General features: G+C 45.7%; 1 protein-coding gene across 1 annotated transcript in view; it reads left to right on the plus strand.

The window, feature by feature from the left end:
* Positions 1 to 18386, plus strand: part of LOC133222923 (guanine nucleotide-binding protein G(o) subunit alpha-like) — a 30461-nt gene extending 12075 nt beyond the window's left edge. Inside the window, exons 3-4 of the mRNA XM_061373115.1 lie at positions 16138 to 16291; positions 18100 to 18386. Coding sequence (XP_061229099.1) covers positions 16144 to 16291; positions 18100 to 18287 — 336 coding nt within the window. The 5' untranslated portion in view covers positions 16138 to 16143 and the 3' untranslated portion in view covers positions 18288 to 18386. The remainder of the gene's footprint in view (positions 1 to 16137; positions 16292 to 18099) is intronic.
* Positions 18387 to 21947: the final 3561 nt, after the last annotated feature.

Genomic DNA, 21947 nt, shown 5'->3' on the forward strand with positions numbered 1-21947 from the left:
ACTCATCCCTGCTTTGCTGACCACAGCTCAAGAGTGAAACAATTGTGGCCTTGTGAAAAAGCAGCTTTATTAGAAAGTTGCCCTGGAGTTAAAAAGAATTATTTGATGAAAGCCTATAAATCAAATGAGCGGACCTTCTACATCACAAGTAGGTTCCACAAAATGCTTTTAATGAAATGATGTTTCTGATGTCAATTAGTTCTGCTGACAGAGAATTATTAGAAGACTGCATCCACAAATTTGCTTGCTGCATGCTGGAGCAATCTTTCCATCCCCTTAATTCACTCATGCATTTAACTAATCCATAATATTTAAGGAAGCAGCAGCAGAATCCAGGGTGTTTTTTAAACCAAGATGGCATTAGTGATTCCCTGCTCCCACAGAAGGAATCTAGCATCTAAATCCTCCTACCTTTTGAACAACCAACTTACTTTTCATCAAACACCCTCCTGGCTGTGCACAGCATGTGGAGCTGTTACCAAAGTTTTCACACAGGTCTTCATGCAAGAAACTCCTCCCAGAAAACATTTTGCTTCTCTTACTTCAAGGATATTCTTAAGTCTCATGGTCTTCATAAGCTTGTGTCTTCAACTAGTAGCACATGTATATGTAAGTACAAGGGATTTCCCACTTGCTGCCTTCAACCACAGCAAATATCAAACCAAAGTGTTGTGGTTTAAGCCCAGCCAGTAACTCAGAACCACACAGCCTCTTGCTTGCTTCCCCCTTTCTTCCTCACACCCACCCCCCCCCCCAGAGGAATGGGGAGGAGAATCGAAAGACTGTAAATCCCATGGGTTGAGATAAGAACAGTCCAGTAACTAAGGTATAATACAAGACTACTACTACCACCACCACCAATAATAATTGATTGATGGCTTGGCTTCGCGAGCAAAGATTTGGGAAGGGCTTTAACCACACTTACTACAAGCACGATGACCAAGGGCAAGTGGGATAGGCAAATCTGGTTGGGAAAAAGGGTGCTTAGGCAATCAGGAAGTGTCCGACCAGGACTGTCGTCTCCTGAGTGATCTCGAGCTACCCATGCGCTGGTCCGCCTGCATGTAAGGTTGGATCTGCAGCTTCCCATGCACCTTGTCACCTACTGTTTTGACCCTCGCCTGTCCATACAGACAAGTGAGAGTAAGCCCTTCCAGCCTGCACAGTGGATTTTTTTAGGTGAAGCGCAGCTTGCGCAAAACTGGCCCCACTCTTTAAACCTGAGGTTTAACTGCCACGGCCTAGCTAGCTAGGACAGTGACAGCAAAGTCCACAGGTCGCAGGTTTTGTAAGAGTGTCCTTCTCTTTGATGGAAGACCATACAAGGCTAGATGAGCTCTATCAGCCCAGATTTGAAGATAGGAGTTTTCCTTCTCCTATGAGGAAGGCCTGTCTTCTAACGGAGATTCGGGAAGACCTTCACCCACGCATTCTGAACAAGACTATCATCTCCTGGGTCAATCACAAGCAACCGATGACGCAATAGCACAACAAGCATCTAGGCGGGATACTTAGAGGCGTTCAGTCATAAGCCCGCAGATGGTAGCCTCGCACCAGTGGCTCCTCAACCAAGCTCACGCACCAGGGGTCTGAACCTGCGGTTCCTCTCGTACTGAGCAGGATTACTACCAATATAATAAAGATAAGGGAAATAACAAGGGGAGAGAATATAAAAACCAAAAGGGGAAAAGGAAAAGAAAACAATAAACACAAATGATACAGAATACAATTGCTCACCACGTGATGACTGATACCCAACCTGACCTGAGCAGCAATCTGGGTCTTCCAGGTAACTCCCCCCAGTTTATATACCAGGCAGGACATGCTGTGGTATGGAATAAATACTCCTTTGGCTAGATTGGGTCAGGTGTCCTGTCTCTGCTTCATCCTGGCTTCCTGTGCCCCTCCTCACTGGCAAAGCATGAGACTGAAAAGTCCTTGATCGGAGTAAACATCACTTAGCAACAAGTAAAAACATTGGTGTGTAATCAGCACTGTTCTCAGGCTGAAAGTTGAAAACACAGCACTGCACCAGCTGCTAAGAAGGACAAAAATAACTGTTACAGCTAAACTCAGGACAGTATACATCACTTAGTCTATACCATTCACATCATGCTCAGCTCCAATTTTTTTTAAATATACCATCGCTTTTTGATTGGGCTGGGCCAGCCCTATTGACAGATCCCCTAGTGTTGACCAACCAGATGTTTTTTTCCTAAATGTGTATCCTAACGTTTGAAAGTCCCACCACCCATTGCTCTCAGTGTAGTTTTTAACAGTCCATTGTACCGTTTGATTTTCCCAGAGGCTGGTGCATGATAGGGGATGCGGTACACCCACTCAATGCCCTGCTCTTTGGCCCAAGCGTCTATAAGGTTGTTCCAGAAATGAGTCCCATTGTCTGACTCATTTTTTTCTGGCATGCAGTGTTGCCACAAGACTTGTTTCTCAAGGCCCAGGATAGTGTGATATAATTAATCTGCCAGGCTTCCCCATATTTGTATTTCATCCATCGTCCACCATACCAGAGAGGCTTTAACTGCTTGGCTTACTTAACTGCAGCATGTTTCACATTTGTCAATAACCTGGGCAATAGTGTCCATTGTTAAGTCCACCTCTCGATCACGAGCCCATCTGTATGTTGCATCTCTGCCCAGATGGCCTGAAGTGTCATGCGCCCACCAGGCCAAAAATATTTCACCCTTATGCTGCTAATCAAAATCCATCTGAGCCACTTCAATCTTAGCAGCTTTATTCACCTGTTAGTTGTTCTGGTGTTCCTCAACAGCCCAACTCTTTGGTACATGAGAATCTATGTGGCCTACCTTCACCACCAGGCTCTACACCAGGGCAGCGATATCTTGCCACAGTGCAGCAGCCCAGATGGGTTTACCTCTGCATTGCCAGTTGCTCTGCTTCCATTGCTGTAACCACCCACACAGGGCATTTGCCACCATCCATGAGTCAGTATAAAGTACTGGCCATATGGGGCTATTAATGGGTGCACAGGTCCTGCTCATCACTCCTTGGCTCTCCTGTCTATGGATCAGCCTATGGATGGGAATCAGGGAGTCTCAGTTGGTGCAATATTGCCGCCGGGGCACTTCTGTGGTTGCGATTGGCACTTGTTGTTCTTCAACCTTCAGCACCTCCACAACAGAAGGATCCTCTGAAAGACCAGGCAAAGTGGACAGCTGCTTAATTTCCTCCATCTCTGAGGCAGCTATACCAAAAGCCCACAGGTACCCTTTTGGGTCTCCTGTGATAGTCTATGCCATGGATGCATGGAGCGTCCGGACCAGTCACAATAGGGTGATTTTGCTACTCCTTCCCAGTTAGGCTGATTTCAGCCTCCAGTACAGTCAACTCTTGGGATCCTCCTGTCAATCCAGAAATACAGGTGGGTTTTACCTCTTGATAGCTTGATGGCATCCAGTTACACTGTGCAATTGTAGCAGAGTGAGTGAGCGGCTGCATGGTTCTGAGTCACCGGCTGGGCTTAAATCACGATACCAAGTAAGCTTCTTTCTGGCAGATAACATTTCCCATCAGTAAAGCATCACATAGGGTGAGGGATCCAAGAGCATTAGCAGTGTTAACACTGTGGAGCCTTCCAGGGCTGCTGGAAGGCTGCACTCCAGGCCAGCCAGAGTGAATGGTCTATCAGACCAAAGCAGGTACCTGAGTGGAGCACTGTGTTTGAACAGTGTCAAGGCTGGACAGATGAGAGATTATATGCCCTTTTGCATGACTGCTCTTCAGTTTTTTTAACACAAAACCTGATGGCTAATAAGGTTTGGCACAGACATCACTATACACCAAAACAAGAAACTCCTCATGGTGTGATTTTAGGCACATCTCTAGCAGACCACACTGCAGTCCTAATTCCTGAAAAAGGCACATTTAACATTAGCTTGTGTGTCATTTCTTTTGAGAAAAACCCACTTCGCCCTGTAACAGAGGCTGGATCTTTTCATGCCCTTTTCCCTTAATGCCTCAGGGAAAGGAGGGCACGGTTACCAACACTGCCCTCAATTCATGGACATTTTAGGTCTTCTTTTCCATCAAAAGCTGAAACTTTAATAACAATGTCTAAAAACAAAAAAACACTAAGCCTTTTCACCAGGTCAAGCACTTGCTGCATTCCTGGAAGGTTTCTTCTATTTTTTGTCATCATGATGTGGAATTTCTGCTGGTTTTTCCATCACTGACTGCTTAACACTCAGTTCCCTCATCTGTTTCATCTCTATAGACTATAAACAGCAATCCAGAATAAAAGTACAGCTGAGCTGGCAGTTGGAGAGCATCTCCTCCCTTGAAGCAATCCTGGCTGAATCCCTGAGATGGAGATTGGGTGGCTGAATTGCAGCAGCCTCGTATGAGCTCCTCATATCCCTACAGTGGGGTGTTTCCAGGCACCCTACAGATTTAGGGTCATGAGATTGCTTTAACCAGCTCTTTTTCCTTGGCTCTCTTATAGGCCCAAACTCTTTCACAGAGGCAGTGGCTTACATCCAGGCTCAGTACGAGAGCAAGAACAAGTCCCCTAACAAGGAGATCTACACACACATCACCTGTGCCACCAACACCAACAACATCCAGTTTGTCTTCGATGCCATCACGAATGTCATCATTGCCAACAACCTGCGGGGCTGTGGACTCTACTAAAGCACCCTCCTCCTTCCCTTCTTCCCTTGCGCCCACCAGGAGAATCCTCTGGTCCTGCAGACAGATCCTCTCTCTCCTTTTTCCTCCTCAGAGGATGATGAGGAAGAAGTCCATAAATCCCTCCTTCCATTCCAGAAAACTTTGCAGCAAGTTCAACTTTCCCCAGCCCCGTTTTACTTTGATTTGGTTTAGTTTTGGTTCATTCCCTTATTGCCTTGCTCTACTCCTCCTTCCCAATACACAGTGCTGTAGAGGGAGCTAACCCATTGCCCACAAAGTGCATTTCAACTGCCAAAAGCCAAAAATACTTCAGTTCTTAAAAAAAAAAAAAAAGAAAAAATCAAAGCCTTAAAATACTGTTAAGCAACAGTGTAGTTTGGAACCTAAACTTTTTTTTCCCCTTGAAATTAATGGATATTTTTGATCCTGGTTATTTAGATACATTTTATTTTTTTAACACTGTTACTTTGGGAAGTGCTAGGCACAATATGATCATTCTGAGTGTACCTTATGGCTCCAATTCCTACCTCAAAGCTGGAACGATCAGTATTGAATGCAGCTACCACAGCTTGGATTTGTATATTCTCCTTTTATCCAGACAGCTGTTTGAACAAGTGAAACAGCTACATCGAGTTATGCTGGTGTCTGAGTAAGAAGGACACAGTAACAAAACCTACTAAGCCTTGCCTAAAAGCATTTGTTACCAGTAACAGTTTTACCTCAATTGTTTCTAAATCAATGTTAAAATATGTCTAGTGGTTTCAGTAACCCATTTCTGAGGAGCTTTGGTGGATGCCACAGAGCTGCTGGGCTGAGGAGGTCAGTGGCAGCTGGGCTTGGACTCCCAGACTATAGGCAGCAAGGATGCTCCAGGGATGGCATCCTGATGGGGACCCCATGCACAAAGATGCCAGCTGGGGACCCAGGGACCTTTCCCAGAGCACCTCCCAGCCTAAGTGATTCCAGCATAACTGATGTTCCTGCAGACATGCAGCATCTCTTTTTTGGTTTTGAAAAGAAGTTGCAGAAGGGAGATGAGGCAGGTTGAGGCAGCAGGGAGATCAGGAAGAGAAGGGAGCCAGAAGAGAGTCCCTGTCAGATTGGACTCTGCCAGAACACTGTTCGTGGGACATCTGTGACAAAACCCCAGCCAGGGAGGCGAGCAGGAGCACCTTGGGGCTCAGGGGTGGCCTGCAGAGGAAAATAAAGTGGCTCTTACCCTGTAACCAGCTCACAGCCAGCATGGTTGGCAGATGTGTCAGTAACCCCCTAAATAGTATTAAGTGATAAAACTATCTTTAGTGTTGTACAGTGAGGGCCAGCTGCTGCTCTGCTGGACACTAACAGCAATAACACCAGGTCTCTGCCTCCCCTTCTCAGCACAGCTGAGTACAACCTTTCTCTTCACCATCTCAGCCTTAAAATACCTCTGGTGGCATCAGCTCCCACAGAGAGCTGGCCAGCCAACAAAGCCAGGAGCCCCTCTGTTCCTGAGGCCACATCCCACCTGCATGACTTGTTTTCCCAGGTCCCAGCTCCATTTAGTGCCAGCACACTGCTGTACCATCATAAACCAAAGGAACACTGAACACAAAGCCTGCATGTATCCTCACAGAAATACTGCCAACTAAATCTCTCTCAGGAGTTTTGTATGAGAATTAGCTTTTTGCCCTCAGCTTTCCTGGCTGGCCAGCCATCCTGTTCCTCAACAGAGGGGAGAGCCTCCTCAGTAGGTGTGATTCTGTTTTACAGGATGCTACAAGTATTAATGAGAACGGTCTATACTGTAAGGTACATTGAAATGTATCTGGTGATTTTAGTCTATTGTGGCATGAGCCCAGTGCTTACCTGCAAGAGAACAGGATTTCTTCTCAGGCTGGGAATGCAACCCCAGGAGGTCAGGATGGGACACAGAAGGTCTCCTTTTGCCAAAACATCCCCTTGCACCCAGTTGCTGCTTGACAAGGCACAGGGTTCAGCTATGGGTGACAGACATCATCCACAGGGCATTTTGCAGTTGATGCTGTAAAAGGGACCAACCCTGCACTGTTAGCCTGTGCAGTGTGTCTGAGCATTTTGTGGCCAAAAAAGCTCCTGGATCCAGGGACAGTTGTTGAGTTCCTGGGAACAAGGCTGACTGTCAAGTTGATTAGAGAAGCTTAGTACTACTGTTTGTGTCTTTGTCATGGGCCAGGTTTGTCTTCAAGACTTACAACCAAAAACTCCACCACCATTTCCAAGGATAATAAAACATTCATTACAATCTGACGCCAGAGGCATCAAGATCAATGGAGATGGTGCTACTAAGCATCATCCTGAACCACCCGTACCAATCACACACTTGCATCCCCAACACACACAAGAAAGTAGAGATGTGGCACAGGTGGCACAAAAGAGCAGACCAGGGTCTTGCTTCCACCACTCTGGAAGAGAAAGCAGACAGAAACACTCTCCCCAAACACCCCAAGACTTGAGTGTCCATTATAATTTCTGAGCCCCTGCACTGACACAAGATAACTGATGCTGGCAGATAAAGGTACATGACCTATATGACATTACACTGAGAAGATGATTATGGAAAGGGACTTCTCACAGGACCAAACCAGCAGCCTGTGAGATCCTTATTTGTGCTGCAAAAGCTAGCTAGCAAACATGAACAAGTGTGAGCCTTAAACATCGATGCGTTAATAAGAGGAGGAGGACCAAAGCCTCTCAGCTGGCACCACGCAGGGAGAGGGAAGGGAGTTGGACTGGAGATCAGGCAAAAACATCTCTATCTTTCAGAAAGAGCAGCCGGGTTCTCCGTAGGCAGGCATGGGAAAGAGAGACATCTGGGGAGGAGGGCTGGGAACCAGCTCGACACTCACTGCCCCAGCCCCTCTCCCACCCAGTGTCTTAGAAAATAATGTTGAGACCAAATCCTGACTGTCCTGTAGCACAGGCAAGTGGCTTGAGGACTAAACCCCCTGTTCCAGGTGGGGAGAATAGATGATAGCAAGTAACAACATGATTTTCATCTTTGCCGATGCTGAAGCAACTTGGTGGCACTCAAATAGGGTCATTTAAAGACCAACCATTGCCCCATAGCCCAGTCCCTAATTAACATCTTCAGTCCTACCTCCCCACCTCCCTTTCCCCCCTTCAGCTCAACAAGGGAAAAGTGACTATCACCCTGCCTCTGGGCTCCCCACTCCCCACCACGTTTCTTACCAAAGGATCACCAGAGGCTGCCACTGTTTTCCTTTTGCTGAAACATTTTTCCTGCATGTTTGATAGCCCAGTATTAACGTTAGTATTATGTTATTATGTTATTAGTAGTAGTATTATGTTATTATTATTAACATTAACATACAGTATTAACTGCAATTTTGTATGAAGAGTGACTGTCCATGGGTTTAATAGAGCATTAGTTACTGTAATAATTTATTGGCTGTCCGTAATGTATTTATTAGTTACAAAACCTTAATAAAGTGCCAGCTCTTTTCTAGTGTGAGTGGTTTTATTGTGTCTCCTTTCAGTGTGTTCAGCGTCTCAAGCCTGTTATTTACCCTACATCTGCTCTGTGCACACACACACGTCAGTTATCTGCCACAGCCTCATTCGCCTGGAAATTAAGAATTTGAAAAGGATATGACCAAAAGATATTTAATTTTATGTATTTGGCTGATTTTTTCCCCTTTGTTTTTAAGTAGAACAACTTTACCATGGTTTTTCTTTGTTCCTTGGCTTCTTGAAATTACCCCTCCCCTCCTTGCAGCCCCTTGCCCCATGTCTCTGCATCAGACCATCCACGATTTCCCATTATTTTGGGGCATGAAGTAGAAGCAAAGAACTTGAAGAAATCAAGAGAAAAAATGTCAAGAAACCTCAGCAAAGGAAAACTATGATTCCTGTTGGTGTAACTTCAGCTGGACCCATCCTGCAGATCAGAATTAAAGGCCAGCCCTGAGAAAAACTGATAGCTAAGAGGAAAAGGATTTCCTCTTTTTAAATTCATATAGGACATTTTTATAAATTGCCTCCAGGATGCTATCCTGCCCTGACCTTCTACACTGGAAACCTCCTTTTCAAGTCACCAGGGTTATTTTCCCTGCACTGGGGATTTTCATTTCCCTGGGCACATGCTGCTCCTACAACACCATCAGTCACTTATTTAAATATACAATGTAGGATGAACAAGGAAAAAAAACCAACACAACACCAAAACCAAACCAACCAAAAAAAACACCCAACCAAACAAACAAACAAACAAAAAACAACCCCACACAGAAGAAAACCCCACTAGGATACCTCCCATGAAAAATCTCAAGACCCGGCATTTTTGCAACAGCCACAGGTCAAGAAGAGCCACGTTGTCCTGTGGCAGTTTTCTTTCTCCCTGATCAAGGCTTTTTATTTCTTTATTTTTAAAAGATAGAGACAAAACAAAGTCCTTAAGCTTTGGGAAATGGCTGCTTAACATCCCTCACTGCTCTTTGTCAAGGAACCACCAGTGTAATCTCAAAGCCTTTCAAGATGAAATCAGACATCTGCTAATTTTTGCATGCAAAAGCTACAGTTGAAGTGTAGCTAATAAAATGACTCCCTAATAAAACATTCATGAAAAATGCCAAAATGTGTAATTGGGTCATCATTTCATTAGGAAACGTGTGTTCTCCAAAATCTTTGGCAAATCCAAGCCCCCCCCTTTGGTGCACCTCCAAAAAGGGGCTCGGGGGGGTGTTTGCTGCAGGTGGGTTTCCCGCTGGCTGCTGGGCACCCTTGTTGCACTCTGCTCCATGCAAGGGACCCCAAGAAGGGTTGTGGAGAGGGGCATAGTGGATTCAGCAACTTCAGACTTCACTGAACCCTGGTTCTGCACTGGAAGCTTTGCATGTTCAAGGAGTGAACTAGGTGGATATGTGCAATAGAGGTGGCACACAGACTGCCTGAAATGGCTCCTGATGTTCTCCCTGGAGCAGCAGGGAATGGCTTCCTGCTTATTTTAAGAACAAGTTAATGATGGAGAAAATGTGAGAGCTCCTAGAGAGCTGTACCTGTCCTGTCCAGCAGCACCTCCACACTGGCAGTGGGTGCATGTGTCTGCAGAGAGCCCCCACAGCAGTTTGAGTGAAGCATGAAAATACTTGATGAGGCCCTGCAACAGCTGATTCACCACAGGACAACTTCTCCTCCTCCTCTTGTCCTTCTGTCCGTTCTCCACTTCTTTCCAGTAACAACTTCTGTAGCATGAGGAGAAAAGGATTTTGTCCACTTGTGAAATGCCAATTTCTTAAAAATACAATTTTTAGAGATTTACCTCTATGCTCCTACTAAATCTCTTCCATGCTGAACATCCCCCTGGAGCAGCTCACAGTCTGGTTTCTTAGCAGCCACCTGGTACTTTCAAAGAGGGGCTGAATATGCTTCCAGGGGCAGAAGGGGCCAGCTGGGACAGGACCTGCCTCTGGGCAACCCCTGGGCAACCCCTCAGCACCAGTCTCACCACCATGGCACCACTTGGCACAAGTTCCCTTCCAGGCAGGTCCATAGGACCACACCAAGGTGGCCAGAACTCCCTCTCATCCCAGTCCCCATCCTGGCTGCTGGCTGTCCATCTTTTCTTTAGGCTCTGCAAGTGATGCTTAAGGGGTGCCCAGCCCCTGCAGAGACACAGGCCTCTTCCACATTCCAGTGAGGCAGCTGATAAGCAAGTGACTTTTTTTCTGCTCGTCTTTGAAACTTCAGGTGTCAGCTCTGCTTGAGCAGCCCCACAGGGATCAACCCCAACCTCCACACCTGCCTTGTCCTCCAGCCCAAGAGGACAGCAGTACTCTGTTTCTTCCACCTTTGTAACCATCTCACACTTATCACTGTCTTATTTCACAGATTTTCTTTGCTTTCTAACCATTTCAATTCAGAAAGATGTTATCTGTAGAAGCATGGTTAGCAGGCAAGGGTTAAGTTCCCATGGCTGAACTTGGCCAGGGACCAGTTTTGTAAAAGTCAGTAAGAAACCCAGCTCGGTAAAACACCAGTTGTGCAAAAGGATAAGCTGACCTTGTAGTTAATGAGTATCCTGAAGGGAGGAACAAGGATGTTAGAAAAAGGGATGTGCCTGTAAATAATGAAACCACAGGAGTTTCCCAAGAATGTGTGTGTGTAGCAGTCTAGCTCTATATATACCCTAGGCTTAAGCAGAATAAACGGATCACTTCTATCAATCATATTGATTGTGCTGTGTTCCCTCCGCATCGCGACGACATAGAGTCTCCGACAAATTGGTGCCCGAACAAGGGACTTAGACCAAGGCGAGACAAAGAAACCCAGGTACCCGTAGAGGCTGGGGTCGACGTGAGCGGAGCGGGGAAGCACCGGAAAAGCAGCGTCCGGAGGGTCAAAGGCACCGATCTTGCTGGACAAGAGTACTGAGTCACCTCGAGGACCTGGAGGAGAGGAGCCGGTTCACTGGTAGAGGAGCCTCTGCCTTCGCCGCCCGCTAATTTGGCTGTCTGCGGGGTAAGCGGCATTGGCGCCAAAGCTGTGTAACTCGTGAAGAATATAAAAAGCTGTGTAAGAATATAAAAAGCTGTGTAAGAATATAAAGACCTCTGTAAAGCTGTGTAAAGCTGTGTAAAGCTGTGTAACTTGTGAAGAATATAAAAAGCTATATAACTTGTGAAAAATATAAAAATGGATATGGAAAGACAGCCTATGATTTATTTAAATGCTTCTTAGAGAAGCGAGGTCTAGGAAAGAAATAGACTTTGGGAAAGAGTTTACCGCCCTTCTCGATTATGCACCGCAGAAGCCCCCTCGGCAAAAGGGGGAAGATAAAGTGAAACGGCGCTCGCGTCCAAAAGTACAAGTAGAAAGTGCAAATGTGGTCACCTTCGACCTAGAGGAAGAAGACCCCGAATCGGAATTGGAACCAGACCCAGAGCCTCCGGCAGAACCGGACTTGTAACCTTCCCTTCCTGATCCCGACTCAGATTCAGACGGTTCAGGCAGTTCGGCTCATCAGCAGATGCAAACCAGCCTCAGTGATGGTCAACTGCGACAGCTGCTGAAGAAATTAGAAGCACTGAAAACAAAAGAAACCTCCGAACCCTCTGCCCCACCCTCCTACAATCCAGTAGTAAAGAAAGGGGAGTGGGAGGGGGGTGTTGGGCACGGGGTAGGGGATTACGGTAATAACCCTGCTAAAGGTTGGCGTGGGATGATCAAAGATGCAATTGTTATGGGGGAATTTTCGGCTATGGGTCCCTCGGCATTCCCGGTGTTTAACACTACACAGGGGGAGTGGGAGACATTGGATTTAAAGGCAGTAAAGGAGGCGCGTCAACCGGTAACATCCTATGGGTTAAAATCATCGTATACTCGGGCAATTATTGCACATATTTTTTCTGCATATATCTTAGCACCATATGATATCCGTATGATAGCTCAATTGTTGCTTACTCCCCACCTTCAGATATGATTTAAAGTGAGCACAGCAGAGGAAAAGGCTGGATACATGGCTACTGCCTTTTCTGCTGCTGTTAAACCCCTTTTACAATAAGGTTAGAGCTATCGTGGGGTACTAAAGATATGAGATGTTATAATTGTGGATGGACAGGACATTTTAAAACGAAACAGTGTACTGTAAAGAAAATTAGTTCAGCAGCCCGTCACCCCCCCAGTGGGGTTACTGGTTTTGCAGATAAATGTATTAGATGTGACAAATTTGGACACAAGACAATTGAATGTCGTTGCTTTGCAACCTAGCTTGCCTAGCCCTTTAATGATACCTCAGGGTTGGGATTTAATAGTAATTGATTTAAAAGACTGTTTTTTCACAATTCTTCTACACCCAAGCGATTGTGAAAAATTTGCTTTCTCTGTCCCAGCTATTAACAAAGGAGAGCCTGCTAAGAGATATGAATGGGTTGTTTTACTTCAAGGTATGAAGAATTCTCCTGTTCTTTGTCAACTGTATGTTGCCTGAGTATTGCAACCAATCCGATGAAAACTGCAAAAATGTGTTATCTATCACTATACATATGATATCCTAATTGCAGGCAAAGATTTAAACAAGAACCATCTCCTCTACCTGCTACAATCAGAATTAGTGAAAGCAGGACTGGCAATTGCACCAGACAGAAAGCAGCGATGGCTGTAACTACTCGGTTAGAAGTATTTGCTCTTTTGATTATACGAGGTTATTCACGTTGTCAGAAAATTATGGGCTGTGATCCATCACAAACTTGTTTGCCACTGACCAGGGTATGGTTAGACTGGACACAACAATCTAGCTCTGCTGTTTAGTTTTCTCTGATAGGTTTTGTTGGTCCTCTTAATATACATTTTCCACCTCATAATATGTTTACAATGCTAAAGAATAATCAGTTTGAAGATGTTACCTTTTATCCTAGTAAACCTGTTATAGGATTAACTGTCTTTACAGATGCAAGCAAAATCAATCACACAGCCGGATATGTTTGGCAAACAGACAATGGTTGGAAAGAGCAGAAGATATTTGGTCATTTTTCCAATTTGCTACAAACAGTAGAGCTAAGTGCTGTTATTGCAGTATTTCAACGATGGCCTGACACCCCTCTTAGTATTGTCTGAGATTCTTTATATGTTGTAAGCATTGTTCAACATATAGAAAGGGCAATTTTACAAGAAGTCACTAATCACAGGTTGTGATCTTGTTAAAAACCTTATTACATCTTGTGAATACTTGTAAATGTACATATTTTATTATGCATATTCGTAATTACAGATTCTGGTCTGCGGTGGGTACCAGCTCGATGGGTGAAACACTGGAAAAAGTCAACACTGTCCCCAGGACACCCCCCTTGTCAATGACTGAATGAACTGAAATTTGATCTTAGGACATCCATTTTATGGATGTTTTCAGTCCTTCTTAAGGTGAAGGGAGCAACCTTTTTTACATTAAAGTTCTGCATCAAGACCTGCAGTGGAAAGGTCTGTGATGGACTGTGGACTTATATACAACTCATTTAATACATTCTCTCTGAGATAGTCATGTACTAGAAGCTGGTAAAAATAAGTATGTCCAGGTTTCTATCAACCTTTGGAGACCTTTATAAATACTGCTGGCTACTTCTTCCAACATAGGCTGGCCACCTGTGTCGGAATGAGTGTGCATTTTGGTCAGTATAAAAGCCCAAGCCTCATGCGATGTGGGGGAGGCAGAGCCTCTGCGGGGACGCCTGCTAAGGTTGAGCCTGCCACCTCGCACTGCAATGATGCTTCTCGGAGCTGGTTTTCCTGTTAGTCTCCACAGGGTCCTTGTGCCACGTTCTGTATGTGGGATTGTGTAGTGGAAGTAATGATTGTTGGGATTTTGTGCTTCAAATATTGTAGTTGTGTGGACTGTGCTTGTGGGATCCCATACGTGTGTGTGTGTGTGTTGAGGGCAGACGGTGTTCTGTGTATTTTTTGTTGTTGGGTTCATGTAAAAGTTTCTAATAGATAGTAGTTTAACATTTCAGACAAGAAAGGGTTAATGCAAAAGTGAGGTTGCTGGCAGATATTTATGGTTGCTGCTGAAGCAGGCAGGCAGCTGTAGCTGCTGCCAGGCAGGCAGGCGTTTGTAGCCATGCAAAGCAGGGTGAGCAACTTCAAAAAAAAAAAAAAAAAAAAAAGTTATTTGATAAGAGTTCAGTCCCCATGTTCAAAAACAGCTGCCCTCCGATTCGGCTCCCGGTGCTCCACCGGTGGAAGGACCAGGATGGACACCAGAGCCGAGGAGAGAAAAAACAAAACAAAATAAAACAAACCCAAGCTTAATATGTTTAAAGTAACCTGGGGATGAATCCAAGACTTGGAGGAACAGATAGATCGGTTGAAACAAGAACTGCTAACTGAAAAAGCGAGAGGGGTAGTGCAACCACAAGCCTTACGAGCCGTCACCTAAGCAGCATCAGGGTGGCAGATACAGAACCTATCTACTTCTCAAGAACTGATAACCTGGAGGAGGGGGTATATTTGTGTCCTCCTGCCTACAGGTCCATGGCGAATGCCTGCAAAGTTTGTCAAGCCTTGCCATGAGCTGGACAGACGAATGGAGGAATCTGATGCCTCAGCTGCAGGAGCTGAATGTGAATACCCCAAGCAGAATGAGATAGAGAAAAACCAATGATTGCTAAACATCATTTGGGGGCAACTGAAAAGTAACAGCTTGAATATGTGTGTTTGTAAAGTAGTTATTGTTAGAGGCTTTGATTTTGTGTATGAAACCATCTGTATTTACTAGCCAGTTACTGATAACAAACTACACCTTGTAGTCACTTGTAAAAGAGATGTTAGAGTATGCAAATTTGTAGTAGCTGCTAGAAAATGCTAAGGCAAAAGATAGAAATATTCTAATACAATGGTAGTGTTATAAAGCAGGTAATGGAACAAATTAAGAGGGTGGGAGAATTCCACTGGTAAGAAATTTCTTTGGCTAGTCCCTTGCTGGCATCAGCATCTTCAACATGCTGCTGCACCCTGTAATAGTTACTCTGCTAATGTAAATCTGTGTGTGTGCCTTGCCATAATAACAACTTGTTATTGAATGAAGCAGGTGAAACTGCATTTACAAGGTGCAAGGACTGAGGCTGACCAAATGCCTGCTACCACAATCAAGGGCAAGACTGGGTTGGCCTCTGTGCCTGCCACCCAGAAGAACCTTTAGCTCCGCTGCTGGCTGCAACCCAGCAGGCGTGGAGTGGTGGGGACACATGCCATGCCAGACCTTGATGTGAAGGATGGCCTCCCCTGTTACCAGAGAGCCATACGTGTTGCATGAATCTCTCAGACCATAGTAGCTTTATACACAAGGAGCTGCGACAACTCAAAGGAAATTTACACAAGTTAAAGGAAGGTGACTCTTGGGACCTCACCTCTTGGTTAAAGTCACTGGGACTAGGATCATGGTTAAGCAGTATTTTAAGCCATTTTTTGCCTTTATGTATCTTGCTTTTGTTTATCTTGATTTGTTTGCCTTGCATTATTCAATGTATTCAGCAAAGCCTTATGAAAATTGTAACAAATATGCTTGAAAAAGAAAAAGGGGGAATTGTGGAAACGTGGTTAGCAAGCAAGGGTTAAGTTCCCATGGCTGAACTTGGCCAGGGACCAGTTTTGTAAAAGTCAGCAAGAAACACAGCTCGGTAAAACACCAGTTGTGCAAAAGGATAAGCTGACCTTGTAGTTAATGAGTATCTTGAAGGGAGGAACAAGGATGTTAGAAAAAGGGATGTGCCTGTAAATAATGAAACCACAGGAGTTTCCCAAGAATGTGTGTGTGTAGCAGTCTAGCTCTATATATACCCTAGGCTTAAGCAGAATAAACGGATCACTTCTATCAATCATATTGATTGTGATGTGTTCCCTCCGCATCACGACGACATAGAGTCTCTGACAGTTATCTTCTCCTCTAACTCTCTCTTTGTCTTTCTCTCCCCTCTCTTCCCTCCATGCTCCCCATTGCAGAACCGCATGCATGAATCTCTCATGCTCTTCGACTCCATCTGTAACAACAAATTCTTCATTGATACCTCCATCATTCTCTTCCTCAACAAGAAAGACCTATTTTCTGAGAAGATCAAGAAATCACCTCTGACCATCTGCTTCCCCGAATACACAGGTATGTGCCAGGGCTGGCACAGCCCAGTGTGATCCCACCACCGTGCCACCGGGGTTGGGGGCTACAACTCAACCCAGAGGTGGGTACAGGGGCAGAGGGGACAGGACACCATTATGGAGGGCAAAAGCACTGCCCAACTTCAAGAGCTGCAGTGGGGCTCCAGCACCCCACTCATGGGGCGTGGTTGTGTCCTGCATTTGGTCAGTGCTTGTGGCAAAGGTGCAGCTGATGGGACAGAGGGTCAAGATGAGCTTTGAGGACCCTGGCCACAGGTAGCTGTAGAAAAGTGAAACCTTGACAAGACCTGACTGCCCACCAATTAAGCCATCCTGTTTGTTAATGGCTCCTGAGGAGGTCCTGATGGAGGAGCCAAGATACATGGTCCTCCAAGCTGCATTCTCCCAGGAGTGCCTTTGTACAGGGCACAGCTGGGGAAGGAAAGAACCTCATTACAGCAGATGTCTGAAACCACAAGAGAATCACACATTTTGAAGCAAAACTAATGTGGCTTGGGGAAAAGAACAAACGCTGGGAAAATAGGGTAAGAACAGATATTGCTTCCAAATTCTCCAAGGGGAAGGAAAAATCACCTCAGATTCAGAGGCTCCAGCACTCCCTACAGATACTGAGGTGTCTCTGAACTACTTCACTCAGCACAACTTCTGCCTGTATTCCAGACCTGGGGGACAAGGGGGTCCCCAGCAGGACAGCCCCCATTCCCCTACAGCAGAAGTGCACCAGCATTTCCACCAGAGGTTTTGAGGCTTCTCCATCACAGAAGCAGCAGCACTTTTTTCCCCAGCCACCTGGCAGGACACCCCAAACTATCCCACACAAAATTGTACAGCACATCCCAGCTACCCTGGTGGCACCATGCCACCACCCCTGTCCTTTGGCCACCTCCCACATCGGTGAGAAGGGGAAGTGGCAAGCTGGAAAAGAAAAATAAGTCTCCAGATAACAGCAGCCCTTCCAAAGGTGATTCCAGGGGTGTCATTCAGGCTGCATGGCTTCCCACAAGGGGCTGGGCACAGCTGCTCTCACTGTCCTAAGCAGCTTAATACAACAATGAACAACTTCCAGCTCAAACATCTGGCCCTTCTCCAGCCTTACAGGAACAGACAACAGCAGCACATCCCCATGCAGCTCCTGCCCCCCACCACCACCCCAACCTCCCCCATTCCAATACCCAGGTGAGACCTCCCCCAACAGTACCCAGAGGGGCTCACTCCCGCTAAGGGGGCCCAGACACCAACCACAGGCAACATTGGAGTGGCCACCAAGACTCCCCCTGCCTGACAGGCTGGGAGGCCACCAGGACCCCCAGCCTTTCTCCCACATGCACTCCATGAAGATGCACTACAGGGACTTGCTGGCTATGCTGAGGCAGCAGTGATGCCAAAAGAGCATCCCTGGAAAGCAACCCAGCCAGACACCACTGGAACTGCTGCCCTTCCCCAGGGAAAAAACAGGAAGCGGACAGAGAGGACAAAGCAGACACAGCTGGGGAGGGAGGAGTCCCAATGGAGCCCAGGTGCTCTGTGATTTGGGGAAAAGAGGGGGAAATGGGGCCAAATGGAGTGGAAAAGGGTAGTTGGGGAAGGGAGAGGAGAGAGATGGGGCAGGAAAAGGGGTAAATAGACCCTGCTGGGGGGTGAAAAAAAATGGAAATAAATAGGGTTTGCCTGTTTTTTTTTTTTTTAGAAATAAAGTACTTTGCAAGCAGCAAGGGGCTGGATGCATGGCCAGAGGGTGGTGATCCATGGCCCTGACTCCCCCCTACTCTGTCCCCCCACCTCTGCCTGCAGGTCCCAACACCTACGAGGATGCGGCTGCCTACATCCAAGCACAATTTGAAAGCAAAAACCGCTCCCCCAACAAGGAGATTTACTGCCATATGACGTGTGCCACAGACACAAACAACATCCAGGTGGTATTTGATGCCGTCACTGACATCATCATTGCTAACAACCTGCGGGGCTGTGGCTTGTACTGACACCCCCCCCAGTGCAAAGCGACTTCTAGGGTGGCGGTAGCTCTGGTGCCAGGAGAGAAAAGAAACATGAAAATAAAGATTAATAACAATAACAAAAAACCCAATGCAACCACACACACATGCATGTGCAGGAAAAAAAATAAGTGAAACAAAATGAAAACAAAACAGATTGAATGAGAGAAAAACAAATTGTGATTGTGCAAGTTGGTGAATAAAAAAGCATAAGGAAAAATTATATATATACGTATACAGTATACACCCACCTTTTTGTTGGTCTAAGAGCCCCTCGCTGCATCCTGGGGGCAGCCCTGGGGATGGAAGGGTCTCTGCCCAGCCCAACTCTGAGAGCTGTGGGGCAGAGGGACAGTGCTGGGATCACCCCCATGGCAAAAGCAGGGGGCTGTGCTGGTGCTCATGTGCAGGGGGGATACTTCTTCTCCCAGCACCTATTTGACCATGGGGGTTTATTTTTTTGTTACTATTATTATTATAATTAATCATTGTGGGTTAGCTTTTTTTTTTTATTTTTATGATTAATTATTTCTCTTCCCAGCACAGGGCTGCTCCTTCCTGCCCCCAAGCCCCATCGGCACCCCCAGCCTCCAGAACCTAAAATATACATTTTTGTCTTTAAAAATGAGGGGAAAAACCTGAAAACTCCCCCCTGGCCAAATGTCAAAGGGAAACAAAAACAGCAACAAGGCCTGTTTCCAATCTTGCCATCCCAGCTCCCTTCCTGGGGTTTAGGGTTTTTTAGCATAGATTTTTTGGACTCCCCACCCCACTTTAGGGCAAAGCCCTCACTAGCCAGGGGCTGGTGGGTTTTTCCTCCCATTTTCCCTCCCTCCTGGTTTAACAATTCCCCACTGGTTCTGCAGGTTGGTACCCGAAAGCGCAACTCAGCCATATCAGCCCCAGCAGGGCATTGAGTTGGGTCACATGGACATCAAGTTTATTTTAGCTTTTACTTTGTCAGGGGGGGGATGTTTCATTTACGGTATATATACTTTTTTTTGTTGTTTTTTATTCATTTCTAACTCTTCCAGTGGATGCTCTTTTGTGCGGCCTTGTTCTCCCCCCCCCCCATCACCCCCATCCTTTCCCTTTTAGTGGATGGTGATTTTTCTCTCTCATGTGGGGATGTTTGTGATCCAAAAAAAGTAAAAAAAAAAATCTTAAAAAGCAAACTTAAAAAAGCAAGAATAAAAATTATTAAAAAAATTAAAAAAACACACACAAAACCACAAAAAATCATTGAAAACCCCCAAGAAACCCCAGAAAAACAAATGTAGTGTTTACATTGAAGCCACCATTTTCATGACCAACCCTTTGTCATTTCTACTTTGATTAGTAACTAGATGTCTTCACAGCTCTACTTTTATGAGTTACCTTTTTTTATGAGTTACCTTTGCTGAAGGAGAACAGCCTCAGATGTTCAGAAGAAAATTAATCCATAAAGAGGAAACTAAAAATAAAAGAATATGATATATATATATATATAAAGCACTAGGTCTTTCTAAGCCTTTCATATTACCAATCAGTGAGTTTTCTGTGATATATTACACACTGCCAATGTCTTTCTCTGACTAATGGAAAATTTCATGTGTAGCTCAATAAAGAACATGTTTGTCTGTACCCTGGGCTCTCCCCCTGCACCTCCGCCTGCTTCTTTCCTACCCCTTCCCTTGGAAAAAAAACAAAACAAAAAGACTAAAACTTACAGTTTTGGGGATATTTGTGGCTGGTAGCACAGGCAGGAGGGTCTGAGGTGAGTTGGGTGGAAGGGGGAGCATAGAGCATAGAAGCCCTTCCAGATGGTTCAAGTTGCTTCAGAGCAGCACCAGGAGCAAAAATCCCACAAAAAAAAAAAAAAAAAAAACAAAAAAAAAAACCACCTCCCCATGCAAGAAAATACTTTTATTCCTTTGGGACTGCAGAGGCATCCACCAGGGCAAGGTCTTTGGTTTGTGGCAACATGAGAAACACCCCCAGCATGTGAGTTTTTCCCCTTAAGATATAGAGTAGGGTTGTCCAAGAAAGATGAGATTTTTAGTCTCTACTGCTGGAGAAATTTGGGGTTGGTTTGGGAGAATTTTTTTCCCCACAATCTGGGGTCTTCTTGCAGTTTGGGTTTGGTTTTCTGTTGTGGATACCTTTCCTTCACAGCTACCAAGAGCTGCCTCCAAAGGCCAAGGGGTAATTTCTGTTTCACTATAGCTTTGTCAGTTTCCTCTTCCCTAGCAAGTGAACTCAGCTGCTTGAGTTCCTTACCTTCTAGTTCAGCACCATTGTTGAGCATTGGAGCAACCAGGTGATGATTTGCTCCCCTGGAAGATGGCTGAAATCTTTTCGTATATTCTGCAGCTCGGTTGAGGTCCGGGATCGAGAAGTTACCTCTTCCTCTGATTCCTGTATTAATAACTCATTCAGATGTCATCCCCTGTACTACACGTATCGGGTCTTCATCTTTCTTCACTGCGCGAGCTGCTCTTTGTGCCTTTCATTTGCTTTTCCCCTTGCTTATAGGGGCAACTGATATTGGCATAGATTGGTCCTTTGGTTTATCTGCAGTGTCTATCACGGTGGTTGGAGTGGCTGCAGTGTCTTTCACTGTGGTTGGAGTGGCTGTGGTAGCTGTCACTGGGGTTGGAGTGGGTGCAGTGTCTGTTGTCAGGGTTGTTGTAGCTGCTGTGCTTGGGGGTTGAGTAGCTGCATTGTCTGTTGCTTTGCCATAAGAATGAGACATATTTCCCCTGCTTCTTACAGAGCAGGGCTCTGTAGGTGTAGGCCAAGCCCCAGCACGCTGCAACAAGTCATCCCTCTCTGGTATTGCCAGGATGACAGCACACCTCATTTAAGTGTTTTACTAGCTTTTCTGGATTTTGCACTTATTCAGGGGTGAAGTTCCAAAGCACTGGAGGGACCCACTTGCCCATACTATCCCGCACAGCCTGCCACTCATAACTGTCCAAACTTGGGGAAAATCTCTTGGCGGTCCTCCTCTTAGATCACCATTTAAGCTTAGACAAGATGCAAGCCCAACCCTCCTTAACTTTTGAGATTAGATTAAATAGCGCGTTCTCAAGGTGGTATGGCCGTGGATAAAACACATACAGTATTTGTGGCAACGTGCTGATTCCCAGCAAAAGCAGCAGGCAGGTTTCAAGTTGTCATGGTTTAAGCCCAGCCATAACTCAGAACCACGCAGCCACTCTCTCACTTCCCCCCGTTCCTCCCCCCCACTCCCGGAGGGATGGGGAGGAGAATCAAAAGAATGTAACTGCCACAGGTTGACATAAGAACAGTCCAGTAACTAAGGCATGACACAAAACCACTACTGCTACCACCAATAATAACAATGATAAGGGAAATAACAAGGGAAGAGAATACAATCGCTCACCACCCGCCAACCGATACACAGCCCGACTGAGCAGTGATCTAACCCTTCCAGGTAACTGCCCCCAGTTTTTATACTGGGCATGATGTGCTGTGGTATGGAATACATCTTTGGCTAATTTGGGTCAGGTGTCCTGTCTCTGCTTCCTCCTGGCTTCTCGTGCCTCTCCTCACTGGGAGAGCATGAGACTGAAAAGTCCTTGACCAGAGTAAGTATTACTTAGCAACAACTAAAAACATTGGTGTTATCAGTGCTGTTCCCAG

This window comes from Neopsephotus bourkii, unplaced genomic scaffold (genome assembly GCF_033783945.1).
Source record: "Neopsephotus bourkii isolate Nb327-2 ecotype Australia unplaced genomic scaffold, CSIRO-AGI_Nbou_v1 NB_1625, whole genome shotgun sequence".
Classification (NCBI taxonomy): Eukaryota; Metazoa; Chordata; class Aves; order Psittaciformes; family Psittacidae; genus Neopsephotus; species Neopsephotus bourkii.